A 17,178-nucleotide genomic window follows, 5' to 3' on the forward strand; every position below is an offset into this window, starting at 1 on the left:
TCAATCAAATGGTCCACATAGAGATGTGGATCTCTCTCGGTTATCGTGCTCTTCGCAGGACGAGCCGGAATATCAGGAATCCAGGGGTCTAACCAAACTCTGGTATTCATCCCTGAGCCTATGGTCCTCCTTAATCCCGATGTAAGAAGGGGTTTTGACGCCATAATACTTCGCCACCCATAGGAGGGTCTATTAGATTTTGATATCTCGAGTGGATCACTATAGCGATAGTATCGTTCCCGGAGCACACGGCTGAGAAGAGAATTTGGGAATTTGATTATGCGCCATAACTGTTTTGCTAGAAAAGCAAGATTAAATTCTTCCAAAGTTCTAAAACCTAAGCCTCCTTCTGATAGTTGGGTGCATAGTTTATCCCAGGCAATCTAATGGATTCCTTTACTATCGGCTTTTGTCTTCCACCAAAAATCCGCAATAGCACTGCTCAGCTTTGAGCGGATGGCTTTAGGTAAAAGGAAACATGACATGACATATGTCGGTAGAGCCTGAGCTACAGATTTTATAAGAATCTCTTTCCCACCCTTGGAAAGGAATTTGGCTGACCAAGTATTGAGCCGACTATGGAGGCGGTCTCGGACAAACGCGAAAACTTGGGTTTTAGAGCCGTGGATCTTTTCAGGGAGTCCCAAATAAGTCCCCATTCCTCCTTCATTAGTTATCCCAAGGGTTCGCTTGATGGTATTTTGGGTTTGAACATCAACGTCCTTGCCAAACATCACCGAGGATTTCCGAAAATTTAATAGTTGTCCAGAGGCCCCGCCATATAACCGAATTATGTTAATGATAGCCTTCCCCTGATCTTCATTCGCTTTGCAGAAGAACAAGCTATCATCTGGAAAGAGCAGATGAGAGGTCGACGGACTTGCTTTTGAAACTTGGAGGCCCTGAATGTGACCATTCCATTCCGCCGATTTTAATTGGGAAATTAAAGCCTCCGTGCATAAGATAAAAATAAAGGGGGAAATCGGATCCCTCTGTCTTATTCCTCTCCTTGGTTTAATTAAACCACGAGGAGTGCCATTAAGGAGAACTTTATAGGATACAGAGGAAATGCAGAACATAATCCGATCTATCCAAGTTTGGGAAAAGCCCAATTTCTCCATCAGAACACGAAGAAATTGCCATTCTACACGGTCATATGCTTTACTCATATCTGTTTTTATCGCCATGAACTTCTTTTTACAAGCCGCATTAGACCGGAGAGCGTGAAAATTTTCTTGGGCAATAAGAATATTATCTGTTATAAGTCTACCAGAAACAAAGGCTGACTGGGTCTCGAATATAATATCCGGAAGAATCTTCTTGAGACGAGCGCTAAGTACTTTAGAAATAACTTTGTAAGCTACATTACAGAGGCTTATCGGTCTGAACTCTGTCATTGATCTCGGTCTCTCCGTTTTTGGGATCAAACAGATATTTGTCTCATTAAGGCGACTATCAAAAGTACAAGAGACAAAAAAATCTTTGACTAGCTGAAAGAGATCCATTCCAACTATATCCCAAAATTTCTGATAAAAAGCAGCCGTCAGACCATCCGGCCCTGGTGTTTTATCAGGATTTAGAGAAAAAGAGCTCTTCGGACTTCTTCTAAAGAAGCTTCTTTCGTGAGCCTCGCATTCATTTCCTCTGTAATTATCTCGGGAACATCTCGGAGTACCGCTGAGAACTCAGTCGGATTGGATGTAGAGAAAAGACTTGGAAATAATCCACTGCTAACGCTTCAATACTAGTTTCTTTATCAACCCACGTCCCATGCTGATCTAAAAGACCAATAATTCTATTACGGGCACGACGTTGCTTCGTAGTAGCATGGAAGTACTTCGTATTCAGATCGCCCTCTTTATACCAATTGGCTCTACTTTTCTGTTTCCAGAAAATATCTTCTTCTCTGTACGCTCCACATAATTGGAATTTTAAATCCAATAAAGCTTCGGAAGATACTTTCCGAAGCTTTCCAATATATCATTCTTTTAAGAACAGAAAGAGTAGCAAAATACTTTCCAATACAATTCCTTATTTATAATATTTTAGTTCGTTTTATTTAGAACTCAATTTAATATCAAATGTTTTAGTTGGTGCTTGTTACATACTTAAGTTTAATGTGATGAAAGTAGTTTCCATTTTGATTGAACCAAAAGAAAATATATACTTGAAATTTAACAATTTTGTTTGGTTGAATTATACGATGATCCCTGAAAGTACCTAGAGTCATAGCCGTCCAATGAAAGCTGGAGGAACCAGCATCGTGCGTCCATTGATGACAGAATCACTCGCACGTGTGGCTACGTGTATTTCCAAAAAATACTCCTGAAATCTAAATTTAATAAACGAAGCGTGCTTAGGGAATGGGATCGGTTCGGGGACTGGTCCCTCGTGTCTCCGCCATGTGACTAGCTGAGCTGGCACATGCGATTAACCGCTAAATCAAAAACGGCAATAATCATTTGCTTCATTAGATCCATAATCACTTGTTAATTAATCTATTGCTTAAAAGCTGTGCCACACGTGCAACCTCGTTCATGGATACGATCTCTTTACTTTATTTTATGACTTCAATTTGATTTACATGTATTCCCTCTTTTTATTAATTAATACTTCAATTATTGAGTATTAGCATAATAAACATTTACTAGTTGTTTTTTTGTTGTGAGTATATATATAAGGTGGTGCGACCAATTCAATAATCAGTCGAGATTTGCAATCAAATCGCGGACATAATGATCTATGACTATATATACAATTATTATACAAGAAAGCTAAATGATTATTAATTTATGTACGCCAAGCTGTCTTTTGCTTAAAATGATGGAAGTTGTCCCCCACACTAGTATATACTAATTGCTCATATTACATAGATATAATACACACATTCTGTATATATACAAGAGTGTTTTGTATAAACCATTCTATGTGCAATCAAGACAAAAATATACTATAATATATGTAACCTATATTATATTCTGAAAGTAATTTCTTAAGAGACTTAAGTTTTTTTCCCCATCTATTATCCATCCATGATAAAATCAATGGCTAAATTAAATTAGTATATATATATATATATATATATATTCATAATCACTAGTGTGTATAAAAAAGATTTGTTAGTGTTCAACTAAAATTGGACGGACAGAAACAATGTGCGACCGGCACAATCATTAACAAGAAGAACATAACTAAATTTTCAAAACTTATGAAGGTGATTTCATTTAAAGTTTTATTCCATTGAAATGAAAATGATTGCATTCATTAGGTTTCTGCAACATGTTGTCATTAGTAAAATGTTCAAAAATTTACTTAAAACGTAGAAGGTTGTACAAATGTGTTTACCAATGTAGTTGAATCTAATTGAATGTACCATACTAGATAATGTGATAAAACGAGGAGCGGTCCAATGATGGAGACCATGTTTGTTGATGAAGCAAAAAAAGCTAAAGAGAAAACGTGTTTGGGCAATGTCTTCTGTGGACTGTGGCATTGGAATCATCAAAATTAGATATATGGTCCACCTGCATTTATTAAATCTTCCATTAATTAAGGAATCACTGTCCTAAGATCTTTTTCGTTTTCTAAACATTGTTTGATTTGTAATCAGCCGCATTATGTATTTCTGCCCAAACCTATTAAATCAGGTCCATTAATGAACAAACAAAACATATTGCAATGGTATCAATCATAATATATCGACGGAATTCCACAAGAATATTTTTGTGTCTATAGTTATAGTAACGTTCTATTTAAAACTACACACCAGTCGGTATGTTTAGCTCTTTTGAATTTTCATTTTCGAAAGTTATTTTATTAGGTTTACTATTTATTTTTAATTTTTGTAAAGTAACACGTCAAAATACTGACTTTTTTTTAAGTAACAAGTAAAATTATACATCTGTTTTCTTTTTGGACATGATATTAGCGGTGTTAGACTGATGATGAGTGTTCTTAGAACTTTTAAGTTTTAATTTGTACTCTTTCTGTTTTAAAATATAAGACGTTTTAGTTAAATATCCACTTTTAAAAAGTTTAACCAATCATGAATGAGACTGCATAATATAAATAATAAAAAATTATTAAATTAATTTATAATTTACATAGAATTTTGAAAACGTCTTACATATTAAAACAAAAATAATACCTTAAAACGTCTTATATTTTGAAACCGATGGAGTATTAATTAAGATCACTTTTTTTTTCTTTCTCTTTTCTTTTCGTAAGTAGTGTAAGTTCGTATTATTAAACCTCATAAAGTATGTGTCCTGAAATTATTTATCAAAAAAAAAAGTATGTGTCCTGAAACTACTTAAATTGCTTTATATAGCACTTAGTTTTCTGTAGTTATTTCTATTGTAATTTTTTTTATTATCTTTATTTTTGTTGAAGTTACACGTCAAACTATAATACTCCCTCTGTTCCTAATAGTTTGATGTTTTAGAGTTGTCACACATATTAAGAACTCAATCATTTTTTGATCATTTTAACATTGTTTTTTAATTTTATATATTTTTATTAATTATCAACTAATAGTAGTCTAAGAAAGTTAATAATTTATAATCATTGTATCTTGAAGTTTACAATTTACTATTATAAGTCAATAAAAATAAAATAAAATTGCTAGAAAATCAATATTTGTGGAACAAACAACAAAAGCTAAAACATCAACCTTTTAGGAACGGAGGGAGTATGTAATTAATTGAATATACTATCAACTGTGTCAGAATGATCGGTGTTCACAAAACTTTTTCTATTAAAATTACTGTAGTTGATATTATGTTTTAAAAGTTATGTCGCCAAATTTACATAAATTTTTTTTTGACATAATTTCTTGTTTATATAGTTAAAAATTTTATAATTATTTCGATTTTCTTATGACTTTCATATGTTTACTGTTTTTCTTTTAAATAACTCAAATCACACATTCGATTGTTTGAGCTAAAATGAGGGCTAAAATGATAACAACGTGGACTAAAGCCCAGTATATGAAAACCCGGGCCCAAAGTCAAGAAATAAAATTACAACGACGTCGTACCGACATAGTCTGACAAGTGCATACAGCTGCTTAAAAAGAAAACACAAGCGAGATGAAAGAAATCCATATGAATTTTAATAAGGATAAGAAGAAATAATGGGAACAGCTCTGAAACTTCCGATCATCGATCTTTCTTCGCCGGAGAAGCTCTCTACTTCCCGATTGATTCGTCAGGTTCTTCTTCTTCTTCTTGTACAAATGTCGGCTTCAAATAATAGAGTTTTAGAGTGATATTTTGGTGATTATTTTCAATTTCTTAGGCTTGCTTGGATCATGGATTCTTCTATCTTACGAATCATGGCGTTCCGGAAGAGATGATGGAAGGAGTGTTAATGGAGAGCAAGAAACTATTCTCTCTTCCCCTTGATGAGAAGATGGTGATGGCTCGTCGTGGTTTTCGTGGATACTCACCGTTATACGACGAGAAACACGAATCCTCTGCCAACTCCAAAGGTTCTTAGTTATATATATATTATAGGCCATGAAAATTAATTGCTTGATTTGTCAACGACCAAGATTCATGTTATAACAATTTCTACCATTTTGGTTAGTAGAAAAGGAAAATTGTGTAATCAAATGAAGTGTTTCTTATAAAAGGTGATTCCAAGGAGATGTTCACTTTTGGATCTTCAGAAGGTGTTTTGGGACAACTTTACCCTAATGAGTGGCCTCTTGAAGGTAAAGTTTGTTGCATAATATTTTTTTAAGAATATAATATAGATTCATGAATCATGATATACTTTATTTAATAAATGGTGACAGTGTGGGATTACAATTTACAAAGAAAGTGAGGAATTTGATAATGGAGCTCGTGTTACTTACTCTTGAGACATATTATAAGATATTGTTTTTTAATACGAAATGGGAAACCAACCCGGATTTTCCGGATCGTCGATTCAACATACAGTATCATCATAACTTAATGGGAAACCAGCTAGATCATGAATTTTAACGAGTAAAAAAAGTACGGTTTCTAAGATTTAACCAAAAAAAGTACTAGAGTTTAGGTCGTTAGTTTACATGTCTAAACCGGATGGATTGGTCTGAGTTTTCATGGATAATAACCCACAATAAAACCAATATAGCAAGAAGTAATAAAGTCTTTGTGTTGTACTTGTTTCTATCAAATACTAATTCTTTCTTCAGTTTATGTTGATCATCTATCTTATGGTTCTGGATGTTTGTAGAGCTTTTGCCGCTTTGGAGGCCAACCATGGAATGCTACTATAAAACTGTCATGTAAGTAGAAGGAAACTTGCTCTACATCTGCTTACCTTTGAAACTAGGCTCAAGTTTGAAACCGCGTGGTTAAAACAAATGGCTACGCAAAAAACTGTCATGATGCCATTGTTGTTTCCTTCTCGTATATTGGATCGTTTTTGGTTTGTGCTTAATGCTCTTTGTTGCATCTTAGGGATATTGTCGGTAAGAAATTGCTTGGCCTAGTGGCTTTGGCATTGAATTTGGAGGGAAACTTCTTTGAAAAAGTAGGAGCCTTCAATGATCAAGCAGCAGTTGTTCGTCTCTTACGTTATCCAGGTCTTTAATTCACCAAAAACTTATAGCATTTTGGGGATTGATTAGAGACATTAATATTTAGAAGCTGTTATATAAGAAAAAATCACTGTTAGTTTCTTTACTTTACTCTTAGATTCCCTCTTTGTCACATTATTATAGGAGAGTTGAATTCATCTGGAGAAGAAACATGTGGTGCCTCTGCTCATTCAGATTTTGGAATGATAACTCTTCTTGCAACTGATGGAGTTGCAGGGCTTCAAGTATTCATCTCATAATCGTTTTAAAACTGAGAATTTCTTCTTTTGTATTCTTCTACTTCTTATAACAATTAATGTTTACGTAATAAAAGGTTTGTAGAGATAAAGATAAAGAACCAAAAGTTTGGGAAGATGTCGTTGGAATTAAAGGGTAAGTTATATAAACATATGCTTTTGATTGACACTATTTGCAGTTAAGGCCTAAAACTTATGAGAACTTTGTGTAAATCCACAGGACTTTTGTTGTCAACATCGGCGACCTTATGGAAAGATGGACTAATGGTCTTTTCCGGTACCAAAAAATAAGATCCATACTTTCTAGTTAATTTACAATTTCATTTATAAGGTGATATTTTGATTTAATAGTGCTTCTTGATTTTTAGATCAACAATGCATAGAGTGGTGTCAGTGGGAAAAGAACGTTATTCGGTACGGTACAATTTGTTTGAATTAGTATCTGTTTTACTAATCATCATCATTATCGTGACATAAACTTGTCGGTTTAATTATTTTGAAGGTTGCTGTATTTGTCGATCCAGACCCAAACTGTGTTGTAGAGTGCTTGGAGAGCTGTTGTAGTGAAACATCTCCTCCCAGGTATGTAACAACTCTCATTATTTTTGTTGTCTCATGTTATAAAATTGTAAAATTTTAAGTTTGACTGTTTTCATAATTCATCATGTGTAATTTTGTGTAAGTTAAATGTTTTGGTCTTTTATCGGAAAACCAAAAAGGTTGATTTGTCAATTTGTTGTCTCATGTTATATAAGCTTTTGAGTTTTGAGTCTGACTGTTTTCATCCATCATGCTGGGGGTGATTTTGTGATAACTTGAAAGTTTTGGTATCTTATTGGAAAACCAAAAAGGTTGATTTGCCCTCAGGTTTCCACCGGTCCGGGCCAAAGACTATTTCCACGAGCGATTCAGTCAAACCCTCGCCTCGTACTCCGGTTCCGACTGAGAAGCTAGCTCCAGATTTTCTTAAATAAGACATGTGTCAAATGTTTGAGTGTTCACTTTTGCTTGGACATGACATAATACCAAAAGGTGATAAAACACTGAAAACTTGAAACTGTATCTTGTAAGGTGTATTTTCGATCAATAAATGTATTAATTGTAGACATGATTCCACATTAATTAAAAATAATTTGTTCATGACTTGTCTTGCTTTTCATAAGAATTCTTAGAGTGTGATGAATGAAATGACACTGTCACTGTATAAACATTCTCCAGCTAATACTTCAGCCATTATTGGTATGTTTTGAAACCAAAATTTCCCAACCTAGCAAAGGCAGACCAATTGTGCGTCACTTTACGATAGTAATAAGTCTGCTAAGTTAAGCAAACTGATATTTCATCTTCATGGCTTCATGCGATAAAGGAAGAAAAACAAAATCTTCTTCCTTCGCTACTTCATCTTCTCGTCTTCTTCTCGATCTTTCTTTCCTCTCAATCTCATTGTTAAACTCAATAATTTGTCTTCTTGTTCTTAGTCTTTCTTAAAGTTGATATCAATGTTAATGAAATGTCAATTAATAACTCAGTGTGTAACCTATTTTGATATTATAAAGACTTTGCAGGTCCAAAAAGTTTACAAATATTTGCCAATCTAAAGACTTGCATGTACATAGCACATGAACCGACTCAACCGATTAAGCCTATGAAATAAACATAACACAGAAACATTGAATCATGTAGTAAGTTATTGACACTACAAGAAATATCTACATTGTTAGCATGAGAGAAGAGCTATTAAATGTCATTAATAGCGATTTCATAAACGCTATGTTATGCCCCTGTTATGGTAGACCTCCCATATACAATAGCATTTTTTCCGAATGCTATTATAGGCCGTTCTATTATAGCACTAATCAATTGTTTTAAAATACTTTCTTGTAGCATATATTTAGTGTTGCTTTATATTGTTTTATAACATTTTTAATCGATGTTTTGTTATATTGTGTCGTAACACTTATTTTGCTATTTTGTTATTTCGATTTATATAATTTTTCTATTTTATATTTTACAGAATTTATTAAATTAGATTTATCAATAAATTTATATTCCATAAATCATCAACATAAACAATAACAATATTACATTACCCAAAACAAGTAATACATAATATTATACCAATTCTTATACTAACTTACATTACTAATAACAGAAAATATAGATTTCAAAGCCGACTGTGGTAGAAAAATCGTAGCTTTCCTAGATACATCCAAATGGTTGGCTCATAAACGTTCACGAACTCAAGTACACAGTTGTTCCGAGAGTAGTTCCTTACAAAGCTCTTGATACCCGTAGACTTTGCAAATTCTTAATTTTCATCTTCCTGCAGCCATGAATAAGGTAATAAGCAGTCAAGTTATCTATAAGACATCTCAATATCCAACGAATCAAATATAAGAAATCATTGAATAGAGACAAGTACCCTTCGATTGGGGTTTTTGGTGAACACAATTATCTGAATGCAGAGACAACTATAAGTGCACTCCTCATAACAAATATGAAACATCTAAACTCCATGACCTCAGAAATCTGTTCATAGAAGCCTCACAAAAATACATGAATCACAAACCAACCTCTAGAGTAAAAGCTTTGTGCTTGAGGAGAGATAACTTAAAAGAGGTTGACGTAGAGGAGCATCCAATGAGTATTTCTTCACAGAAGAGCTACAAGCACCAAATTAAGTTTAAAACTCATTACTTTCTTTCAACAAAATCAGAAATCCAATCATGAATTGTAATAAAACTCAGTTACATATAGACTTGTTCAATGAAACTGCTAAAAGTCAAAGACTTTTCTCTAAACTATCAACAAATCAATACCCATTTAGATATGTTTAATCAAACTGCTAAAGTCACAACCTTTCATAAATTAAGGAAAAGAGATAAGAAATCCAACAAAAACTTAAGCAGAAAATTACTTATTTCTAGACTGGGGAAAAACACCCATCCCAAAGATGCAAAAGTAAGATCTAGTTGGAAACATCTTCACTTACGGTAAGAAACAAAACCCCATCAAAGATAAACCAGAACTCTACTCTACTCTTCTATAGGTTAGTGACAAGAATCGTAAGCACCTGAAAGGTTCAAGAGCAACACCACAAAACCAAAATCAACACAAAACAATTAAGAAACAAGCCAGCCAATAATGAGGCAATTCGTCGAACACCTTAAGGGCATGAAAAGGTTCATCAGAACATACACCACTCCACTCCGGTCAAAAGCTTCTAAGAAATAAATCCAACCCAAATCAATCAAAACCTAACAAAATCTAACCCAAAAGCTTTTAAGAAGAAGAAGAATTTGGGGATAAGATCTAAAGCGACAAAGAGTGATAGAAATTGATATAACCCAATAGATCTAGGGGTGTACAATCAAACCAAACCTGACTGATGCAACGAAAACTTATAGCTCAATGGACCATCTGAAGTTAAGAGATAAAACCAAACCTGACTGAGGCAACAAAAACTTATTCTCTTAAAAGATAAACAAGTTGAAAGCTACGAGAAAGAATTCGACGAACCTGACTGAGGCAAAGTAAGAAACGGAGTAGGAGAGAGCCTTGACTGCGTCACTTCTAGAGACTCCTAAGGTTCCATCTCTCTCTTCTTCACAACTTACCAAAAGAATACAAGTTCAAAACAAATGTGATCTCACCATATATATCCAACAAACAGAGGATACTAACCGCACATACTCCATTTCTCTAGCGTCAAAAGATTCATTCACCCTATAACAAAGGCAAAACAACAACAATCCTCATTTCCGATGAAACCAACATATGATTTTTCATGTAAGCTGTGTTTGATTCAAAATCCGGTTAATAGCCATGGCAGTAGCCTTTTTACACATATACCAAAACTAAGACAAAGTAAGCTTACGATTTTTCTCAATATCAAGAGGTAAGAATTCAGAACCTACACCAAGAAGAGATTGATTAATTAATCTGCATAACTGAGAAAAACAAATAGACAAAGACATTTTCTTAGTTCACAAATCTTACCATGAAAGAGTAGTTTGTGGCCAGAGAAGAAGCAAGAGAAGAAAAAGAAAAAGAAACCACCATACTTCTTCTCTCCAGGAACATTATTCCCAAACACTGCAAAATTCAGCCCAATTCAATATTTGTACATGTCTGAGAAGCTTTAAGAAGATACAAAAAATAATTCTACTTCAGTACTACAACACCATGACGATAATTCAAGATACAGATTTGGAAGAATATTTCACACGAATTCATGAAATTCTGAGAATCAAAACCGCAAAACAACAGATTCAAGAAAGGAAATAACAGAAACTCTATACCTGAGAAGCGAAGACCTCTAGCTCACCATGAAACAAACCTCGTGACGATTCAGAAACAAACTTGGTGGCCTCTCGATCTCGATCTAGATCCGTGTCCCGATTGGTGTTATCTGTATCGGAGGAATCGACCATGTGAACCAAGCTGGAGGATGAAGGATAAGGATGGAATGGACATGAAATGAGGTCGGCGAAGAGCTTTACGGTGGTGGAGTCGGAGTTGAAGAGACAGAGGTTTTCGATTTGGGGTTTTTTTTTTTTTATGTTTTATCATTGAGAGAAAATAAGTTTATTATTTGCTTTGGCTATACACCATGACACTTAAAAGTTTTAGATCTGAAATTATTTTTGGCGCTTAAGTGAAATTTTCACCAAAATATTAGCGGAATAAGTGATTTTAGCTTCTGATTTGGTGATGTTCTTACTTAGCGTGATTTTAGTGCTATTATATCGTAATCAAAAATAAAAGTTATCTATCATAGCAGTTACGAAAAATGAGCTATCCTCTTATGCTATCAATGTAGATATTTCTTGTAGTGTGAGATTCCTTTCTGATAGAGAGGCGGAAGCTATGTAACAAGCACGAAATCGAAGTCTCCTGGAGAAGACGATATCGAACTTGGATCTTACTAGAAACGCTTAACGTTTAAGTAATAGGGGTGAGAATCCTCTTCTCAGGGCTAAAAGCTCTTTAATAACTGAATTCAATAAAACCAAGATGATCTACAACGTGAGTCGAGATCGACTACTTATAACAAATAAGAGATAAAGCCAACGAGATAAAGAGAATCAAGAGAAGTAGTCTAGAAAGGATTTGAGTATATCCTTGACAAAACAGAATGAGAAAACAAATAGAAGAAGAATGGGCCGAGAGTGGTCAGCCCACGAAGGAGTCTGTCACGAGGCCCGATTGTTGCAGAGGATGCGCTGCATCAGGTCCCTCCGGGTGAGAGGGGGTTCGACCACGAACCCAGAGTGTCGTTGTCGCCGCGAAACGGAGACAAATACTTCACATTAAAAACGTCCGATGTTCGCAGATGAGGAGGAAGCTTGACACGATACGCGTTGGCGTTAATCCGTTCCACCACTTCAAGTGGACCAATTTTTCGTGACTTAAGCTTATTGTATTCACAGAGAGGAAAGCGGTCCTTCGTTAAGACAACCCACACCAAGTCGCCAGGATTAAAAATCAGCTCCCGACGTTTCGAATCAGCCGCTTCTTTGTACTTGGTCGCCGCAGCCTCCAGATTGGCTTGAGCTTCCGTATGAACTTGCTGAAGTTCCTCCACGAAGTCCAAAGCTTGCCCATGTAGGCGAGTTTGATCGGGGAGTGTTGTAAGGTCCAATGGGCAGCGCGGAATAAACCCATAGACAACCCGAAATGGAGAAAACCCAACACTACGGTTAAATGCATGGTTATGAGCAAACTCCGCTTGACAAAGCTTGGCATCCCAACTCTTGATGTTATCCCCTACTAAACAGCGCAGCAAATCTCCGAGAGCACGATTAGTGACTTCGGTTTGGCCGTCGGTTTGTGGATGATAAGCGGAACTCATATCCAAGCTTGTTCTTAAGAGCTTCCACAAAGATCGCCAAAAATGGCTTAGGAATCGTGTGTCCCTATCCGAGACAATGGATGTAGGTAATCCATGCAAGCGATAAATTTCCTTGAAAAATAGTGAAGCCACCGTGATAGCATCTGTGGTCTTCTTACAAGGAATGAAATGAGCCATTTTCGAAAAACGATCCACCACGACGAAAATCGAATCATTCCCACGTTGAGTGCGAGGCAGCCCTAAAATGAAATCCATACTCACATCGGTCCATGGTTGTGTCGGGATTGGTAATGGAAGATAAAGACCGGCGTTGGATGCTTTTCCTTTAGCCATTTGACAAACTCTACAACGTTCCACAAAACGTTCAACATCGCGTCTTAAGGTTGGCCAGAAGTAAGATGTTGATACTAACTGTAATGTCTGGTCTCGACCAACGTGTCCTTCGTTATGGAGCTCACTGATTATTTGAAGGCGCCAGCTGCCTTCAGGGACACAAATCCGTAAACCCTTGAAAAGGAACCCATCTTGAAGTGAAAAATCGTCCGTGAGGTTGTTTTCCGCGTCTTGGAGGATTCGTGAGAAAAAAGGGTTAGTCTTGTAGAGATCCGCAAACGTTGCAAAGCCCTTAACGGATGCGTGTATGGTCGTCAAAAGCGTGTGTCGACGACTTAATGCATCAGCTACTCGATTTGTTTTGCCGGATTGGTGTTTTATGGAGAAAGTGAATTGTTGTAGGAAGGCGATCCAGGAGGCATGTCTTGATGAAACCTTCGCTTGACTATCAAGATGACGCAGTGCATCATGATCCGTGAAAAGAACGAAGTCGCGGTGAACCAAATAATGTCTCCAATGCTTGATTGCTTGAACAATTGCATAAAACTCCACGTCGTAAGTGCTATAGCGGCCACGTGCTCCCGATAATTTTTCGCTGTAATATGCGACCGGCCTGCTTGACTAAGCACCGCGCCAATTCCTAGCTTAGAGGCATCACAATGTAGCTCAAAGGTCAAGGAAAAATCGGGAAGGACCAAAATGGGGGCTGTCGTGAGCTTGTGTTTGATGAGTGTAAACGCCTCATCAGCCTCCGGTGTCCATGAGAACTTCCCATCACGTATGCAGTCCGTGATAGGGGCGACAATGCTGCTGAAATGGTGGACGAAACGGCGATAAAAGGAAGCGAGACCGTGAAAACTGCGTACTTCCGTCACTGTGCGTGGTACTGGCCAAGAACGAACAGCTTCAATCTTGGATTCATCTACGGATAACCCTTTGTCAGAAATAATGTAACCCAAAAAGAGAACTTGCTTGACTCCAAATTCACACTTGTGACGGGCTGCGAATAATTTTTCATTTCGGAGAACAGTTAAAACGGATCGGAGGTGAGTCTCGTTTCGTCGCCGGAAGAGCTGAAGATGAGTATGTCGTCAAAGTACACGACGACGAATTTTCCAATAAACGGTCGGAGGGCTTGATTCATCACACGCATGAACGTACTCGGAGCATTGGAGAGTCCAAACGGCATTACCAACCATTCAAACAGTCCCTCACGGGTCTTGAAAGCGGTCTTCCATTCATCCCCAGGACTAATCCGTATTTGATGGTAGCCACTCTTTAAGTCGATCTTAGTGAAGATAGATGCCTTCCCAATCTGGTCTAATAGATCGTCTAACCGAGGAATAGGAAAGCGGTAATGGACTGTGATTTTGTTGATGGCACGGCTATCAACGCACATACGCCATGTTCCGTCTTTTTTTGGAATGAGAAGAGCGGGCACGGCGCACGGGCTGAGGCTTTCACGTACATGGCCCTTGCTAAGAAGTTCTTCTACTTGTCGGTGGAGCTCATCATGTTCTTGTGGACTCATGCGGTAGTGAGGTCGATTTGGTAGTGTAGCACCGGGAACGAGGTCAATGTGGTGTTGAATGTCACGGAGAGGAGGCAATTCTTGTGGTAGTTCATGAGGGAACACGTCTGTGAATTCCGTGAGGACACCATCAAACAAACTAGGGGTTTGCGGGGTGGCTGGTTTTGGTGACGAAGTGAGGACGGCTAAGGCGAAGCCTTCTTGTTGTAATTCCTTTTCAAAAGTAGAAAAAGAACAGAGAATGGTGCCACCATGATGACCCGTAGCTGTCAGTGTTTTTGGAGGTGGTGGTGATTTTTCGGGCGGCGGTGTTGCGTGAGGCACTAAGGGAGTGTCCGGTGATGGTAGCAGCAGGATTTTGTGAGTTTCCCAAAGGAAGTCATAGGTGTTGGCGGCTCCATCGTGAATGATTTTGCGATCATATTCCCATGGCCTCCCCAAAATTAAGTGGCTCACGTTCATTTGTGCGATGTCAAAATACATCCTGTCTTTGTAGAATGGGCCAATAGAGAAAGGAACAAGGGTCCGATGAGACACACGAAATGAAACGCCTTCTTGCAGCCATGTGATTGAGTAGGCTGTGGGGTGCGCTTCAAAAGGCAGGCCTAGCTTGCGGGCTGCTTCCTCCGCAATAATATTACGACAGCTTCCCGAATCGATGACAAAGGTACAAACGCGGCCTTTGACGGTACAAGTCGAACGAAAAATATTGGTGCGTAGCCAGTGTTCTTCTCGTTGTTGTGGAGTCAAACACAAGAAACGTGACACTAGCACACGACCTGTATCTCCTGGAGTAGCAAGTGTCGTGATAGGCTCTTCTGTTCCTTCATCTTCTAGTGAATCATAGTCAGGATCTTCGTCTATCACCTTACCATCTTCAATAAGGAGCCCACGTCGGGCTTGGTTGGGGCAGGCGGTTTGTCGATGACCTGGTTCTCCGCAGGAATAACACCTTAGAGCATTAGGACGAGTGGAACGGCGCAAAGCAGGCTCTTCTTCTTTGGTGGTGTGAGTTGTACTCGTATTTCCTTGCTCTGTTGTATCGCGCGATGTCACACTCGTGGTGGTGGGTTTCTGGTCTGTGTTGCGGGATCGAGAGAAGGAGGAGTTTGAGGCTGTGCGAAATTGTTGCTCGAAAGATGAGGCACGCCTATGAGCTTCTGCGACTGTGGATGGGTCAAATTGGGCCAGGGCGTTCTGAATTTGAGATCTCAATCCACCAATAAATCGTGAAACCATTTGAACTTCGCTGTCATAAATGTCATTGCGGGTGGCCAAGAGGTAAAATTCCTCCGCATACTCCTCAACGGAACGTGCTCCTTGACGCAAATTCTGTAGACGATTATACACAGTACGGTCGTAATTGTGTGGAAGGAAGGTGTCCCGTAACTTTTTCTTGAGCTTATCCCATGAACGGATTGGTTCTTTCCCGGCGCGAGCTCGTGATGACTTGAGTTGTTGCCACCAAGACGCTGCGTGTCCCCGAAAACATGTTGCAACGAGTGAAACCCTCCGATTATTTGGTACACCTTTAAACTCCAACACTTCTTCAACAGCTACCAACCAATCCAGAAGTGAATCGCCACGGATCCCTCCGACGAATTCTGGTATGTCCACTTTAAAACCAGTCTCCCAACGTGTGTCATGTTGTCGCTGCTCCTGTTGTCTGAAACGTGCGAGCTCGTGTTGCTGTGGGTATTCAAGTGCTAAGGGAAGTTGTTGCTGTTACGGATTGTGTTGCTGGCCACCGTCAACGATGACCTGCTGGTTGTTTTGGTTTGCTGGTGTGTTGATGATGGCTGCTGGTGGCGGCGCTTGATTACCTCCCCCAAGATGTCGGATCAACACTTGACTCAGCTCTTGAATGGAAGTTTGCAGCGCTGCTTGTGATGCTTGCATAGCGGCTTGAGATGAGAGTAGAGTTTCATGAAACTCTTTCCAATCGATGTTGTTGTCTGGGATCTTCTCTCCTTCGTGCTTAGGAGGAGGCATGATTGATACAGAATTCAAATCCAGGAAAGACAAGAATCTGATACCAACTGATAGAGAGGCGGAAGCTATGTAACAAGCACGAAATTGAAGTCTCCTGGAGAAGACGATATCGAACTTGGATCTTACTAGAAACGCTTAACGTTTAAGTAATAGGGGTGAGAATCCTCTTCTCAGGGCTAAAAGCTCTTTAATAACTGAATTCAATAAAACCAAGATGATCTACAACGTGAGTCGAGATCGACTACTTATAACAAATAAGAGATAAAGCCAACGAGATAAAGAGAATCAAGAGAAGTAGTCTAGAAAGGATTTGAGTATATCCTTGACAAAACAGAATGAGAAAACAAATAGAAGAAGAATGGGCCGAGAGTGGTCAGCCCACGAAGGAGTCTGTCACGAGGCCCGATTGTTGCAGAGGATGCGCTGCATCACTTTCCCACAGAAGTCAGAACCGTTGTGAATTTGCGAATTCTTGACAAGGCAAATTTCATCGCCAGTTATAATAGGAATGTTTGAGCAAATTGTTACAATGTTATACGGATTAATTTAGAACAAAGGCAAAAAAGATTTGAAACAAAGCAAAGCCCATTTATAAATTCACTCCATTGTTTGTTAAATATATACTATATTTATTTATTTT

At 38.0% G+C, this 17,178-nt stretch overlaps 3 protein-coding genes across 26 annotated transcripts; 1 reads left to right on the forward strand and 2 right to left on the reverse strand.

The window, feature by feature from the left end:
- The first annotated feature begins 5,078 nt into the window (after positions 1-5,078).
- On the forward strand, positions 5,079-7,973 carry LOC9304172 (2-oxoglutarate-Fe(II) type oxidoreductase). Its single transcript, XM_021018386.1, has 11 exons — positions 5,079-5,212; positions 5,299-5,491; positions 5,636-5,716; positions 6,226-6,277; positions 6,453-6,577; positions 6,716-6,816; positions 6,906-6,964; positions 7,049-7,105; positions 7,197-7,242; positions 7,331-7,410; positions 7,696-7,973. The coding sequence occupies exons 1-11, from the start codon at positions 5,135-5,137 to the stop codon at positions 7,772-7,774; spliced, it is 951 nt and encodes a 316-aa protein (XP_020874045.1). The 5' UTR covers positions 5,079-5,134; the 3' UTR covers positions 7,775-7,973.
- Positions 7,974-8,858: 885 nt separating this feature from the next.
- Positions 8,859-11,464, reverse strand: LOC110226486. 24 transcript variants are annotated; one of them, XM_021018388.1, is made up of 8 exons: positions 11,130-11,464; positions 10,828-10,923; positions 10,513-10,741; positions 10,348-10,440; positions 10,210-10,277; positions 9,994-10,051; positions 9,251-9,491; positions 8,859-9,151 (listed from the first exon to the last, which is right to left on the reverse strand). In XM_021018388.1, exons 3-7 carry the CDS (start codon positions 10,524-10,526, stop codon positions 9,404-9,406), a joined length of 321 nt encoding a protein of 106 aa, XP_020874047.1. In that variant the 5' UTR covers positions 10,527-10,741; positions 10,828-10,923; positions 11,130-11,464; the 3' UTR covers positions 8,859-9,151; positions 9,251-9,403. The 24 variants fall into 24 exon arrangements, 2 of the variants coding, with proteins under 2 accessions (XP_020874047.1, XP_020874046.1); XR_002330528.1 differs by having other exon boundaries at positions 9,251-9,901; positions 10,210-10,248; positions 10,348-10,741; positions 11,130-11,460; XR_002330525.1 differs by adding an exon at positions 9,821-9,901 and having other exon boundaries at positions 9,994-10,277; positions 10,348-10,741; positions 11,130-11,456.
- Positions 11,465-12,058: 594 nt separating this feature from the next.
- On the reverse strand, positions 12,059-16,538 carry LOC110226211. The gene is made up of 4 exons (XM_021016982.1): positions 16,308-16,538; positions 14,086-16,235; positions 12,354-12,426; positions 12,059-12,274 (listed from the first exon to the last, which is right to left on the reverse strand). The coding sequence occupies exons 1-4, from the start codon at positions 16,536-16,538 to the stop codon at positions 12,059-12,061; spliced, it is 2,670 nt and encodes an 889-aa protein (XP_020872641.1).
- Between the last annotated feature and the right edge of the window lie 640 nt (positions 16,539-17,178).

The sequence above is a fragment of the Arabidopsis lyrata genome (genome assembly GCF_000004255.2).
Source record: "Arabidopsis lyrata subsp. lyrata unplaced genomic scaffold ARALYscaffold_7, whole genome shotgun sequence".
In the NCBI taxonomy this organism is placed as follows: domain Eukaryota; kingdom Viridiplantae; phylum Streptophyta; class Magnoliopsida; order Brassicales; family Brassicaceae; genus Arabidopsis; species Arabidopsis lyrata.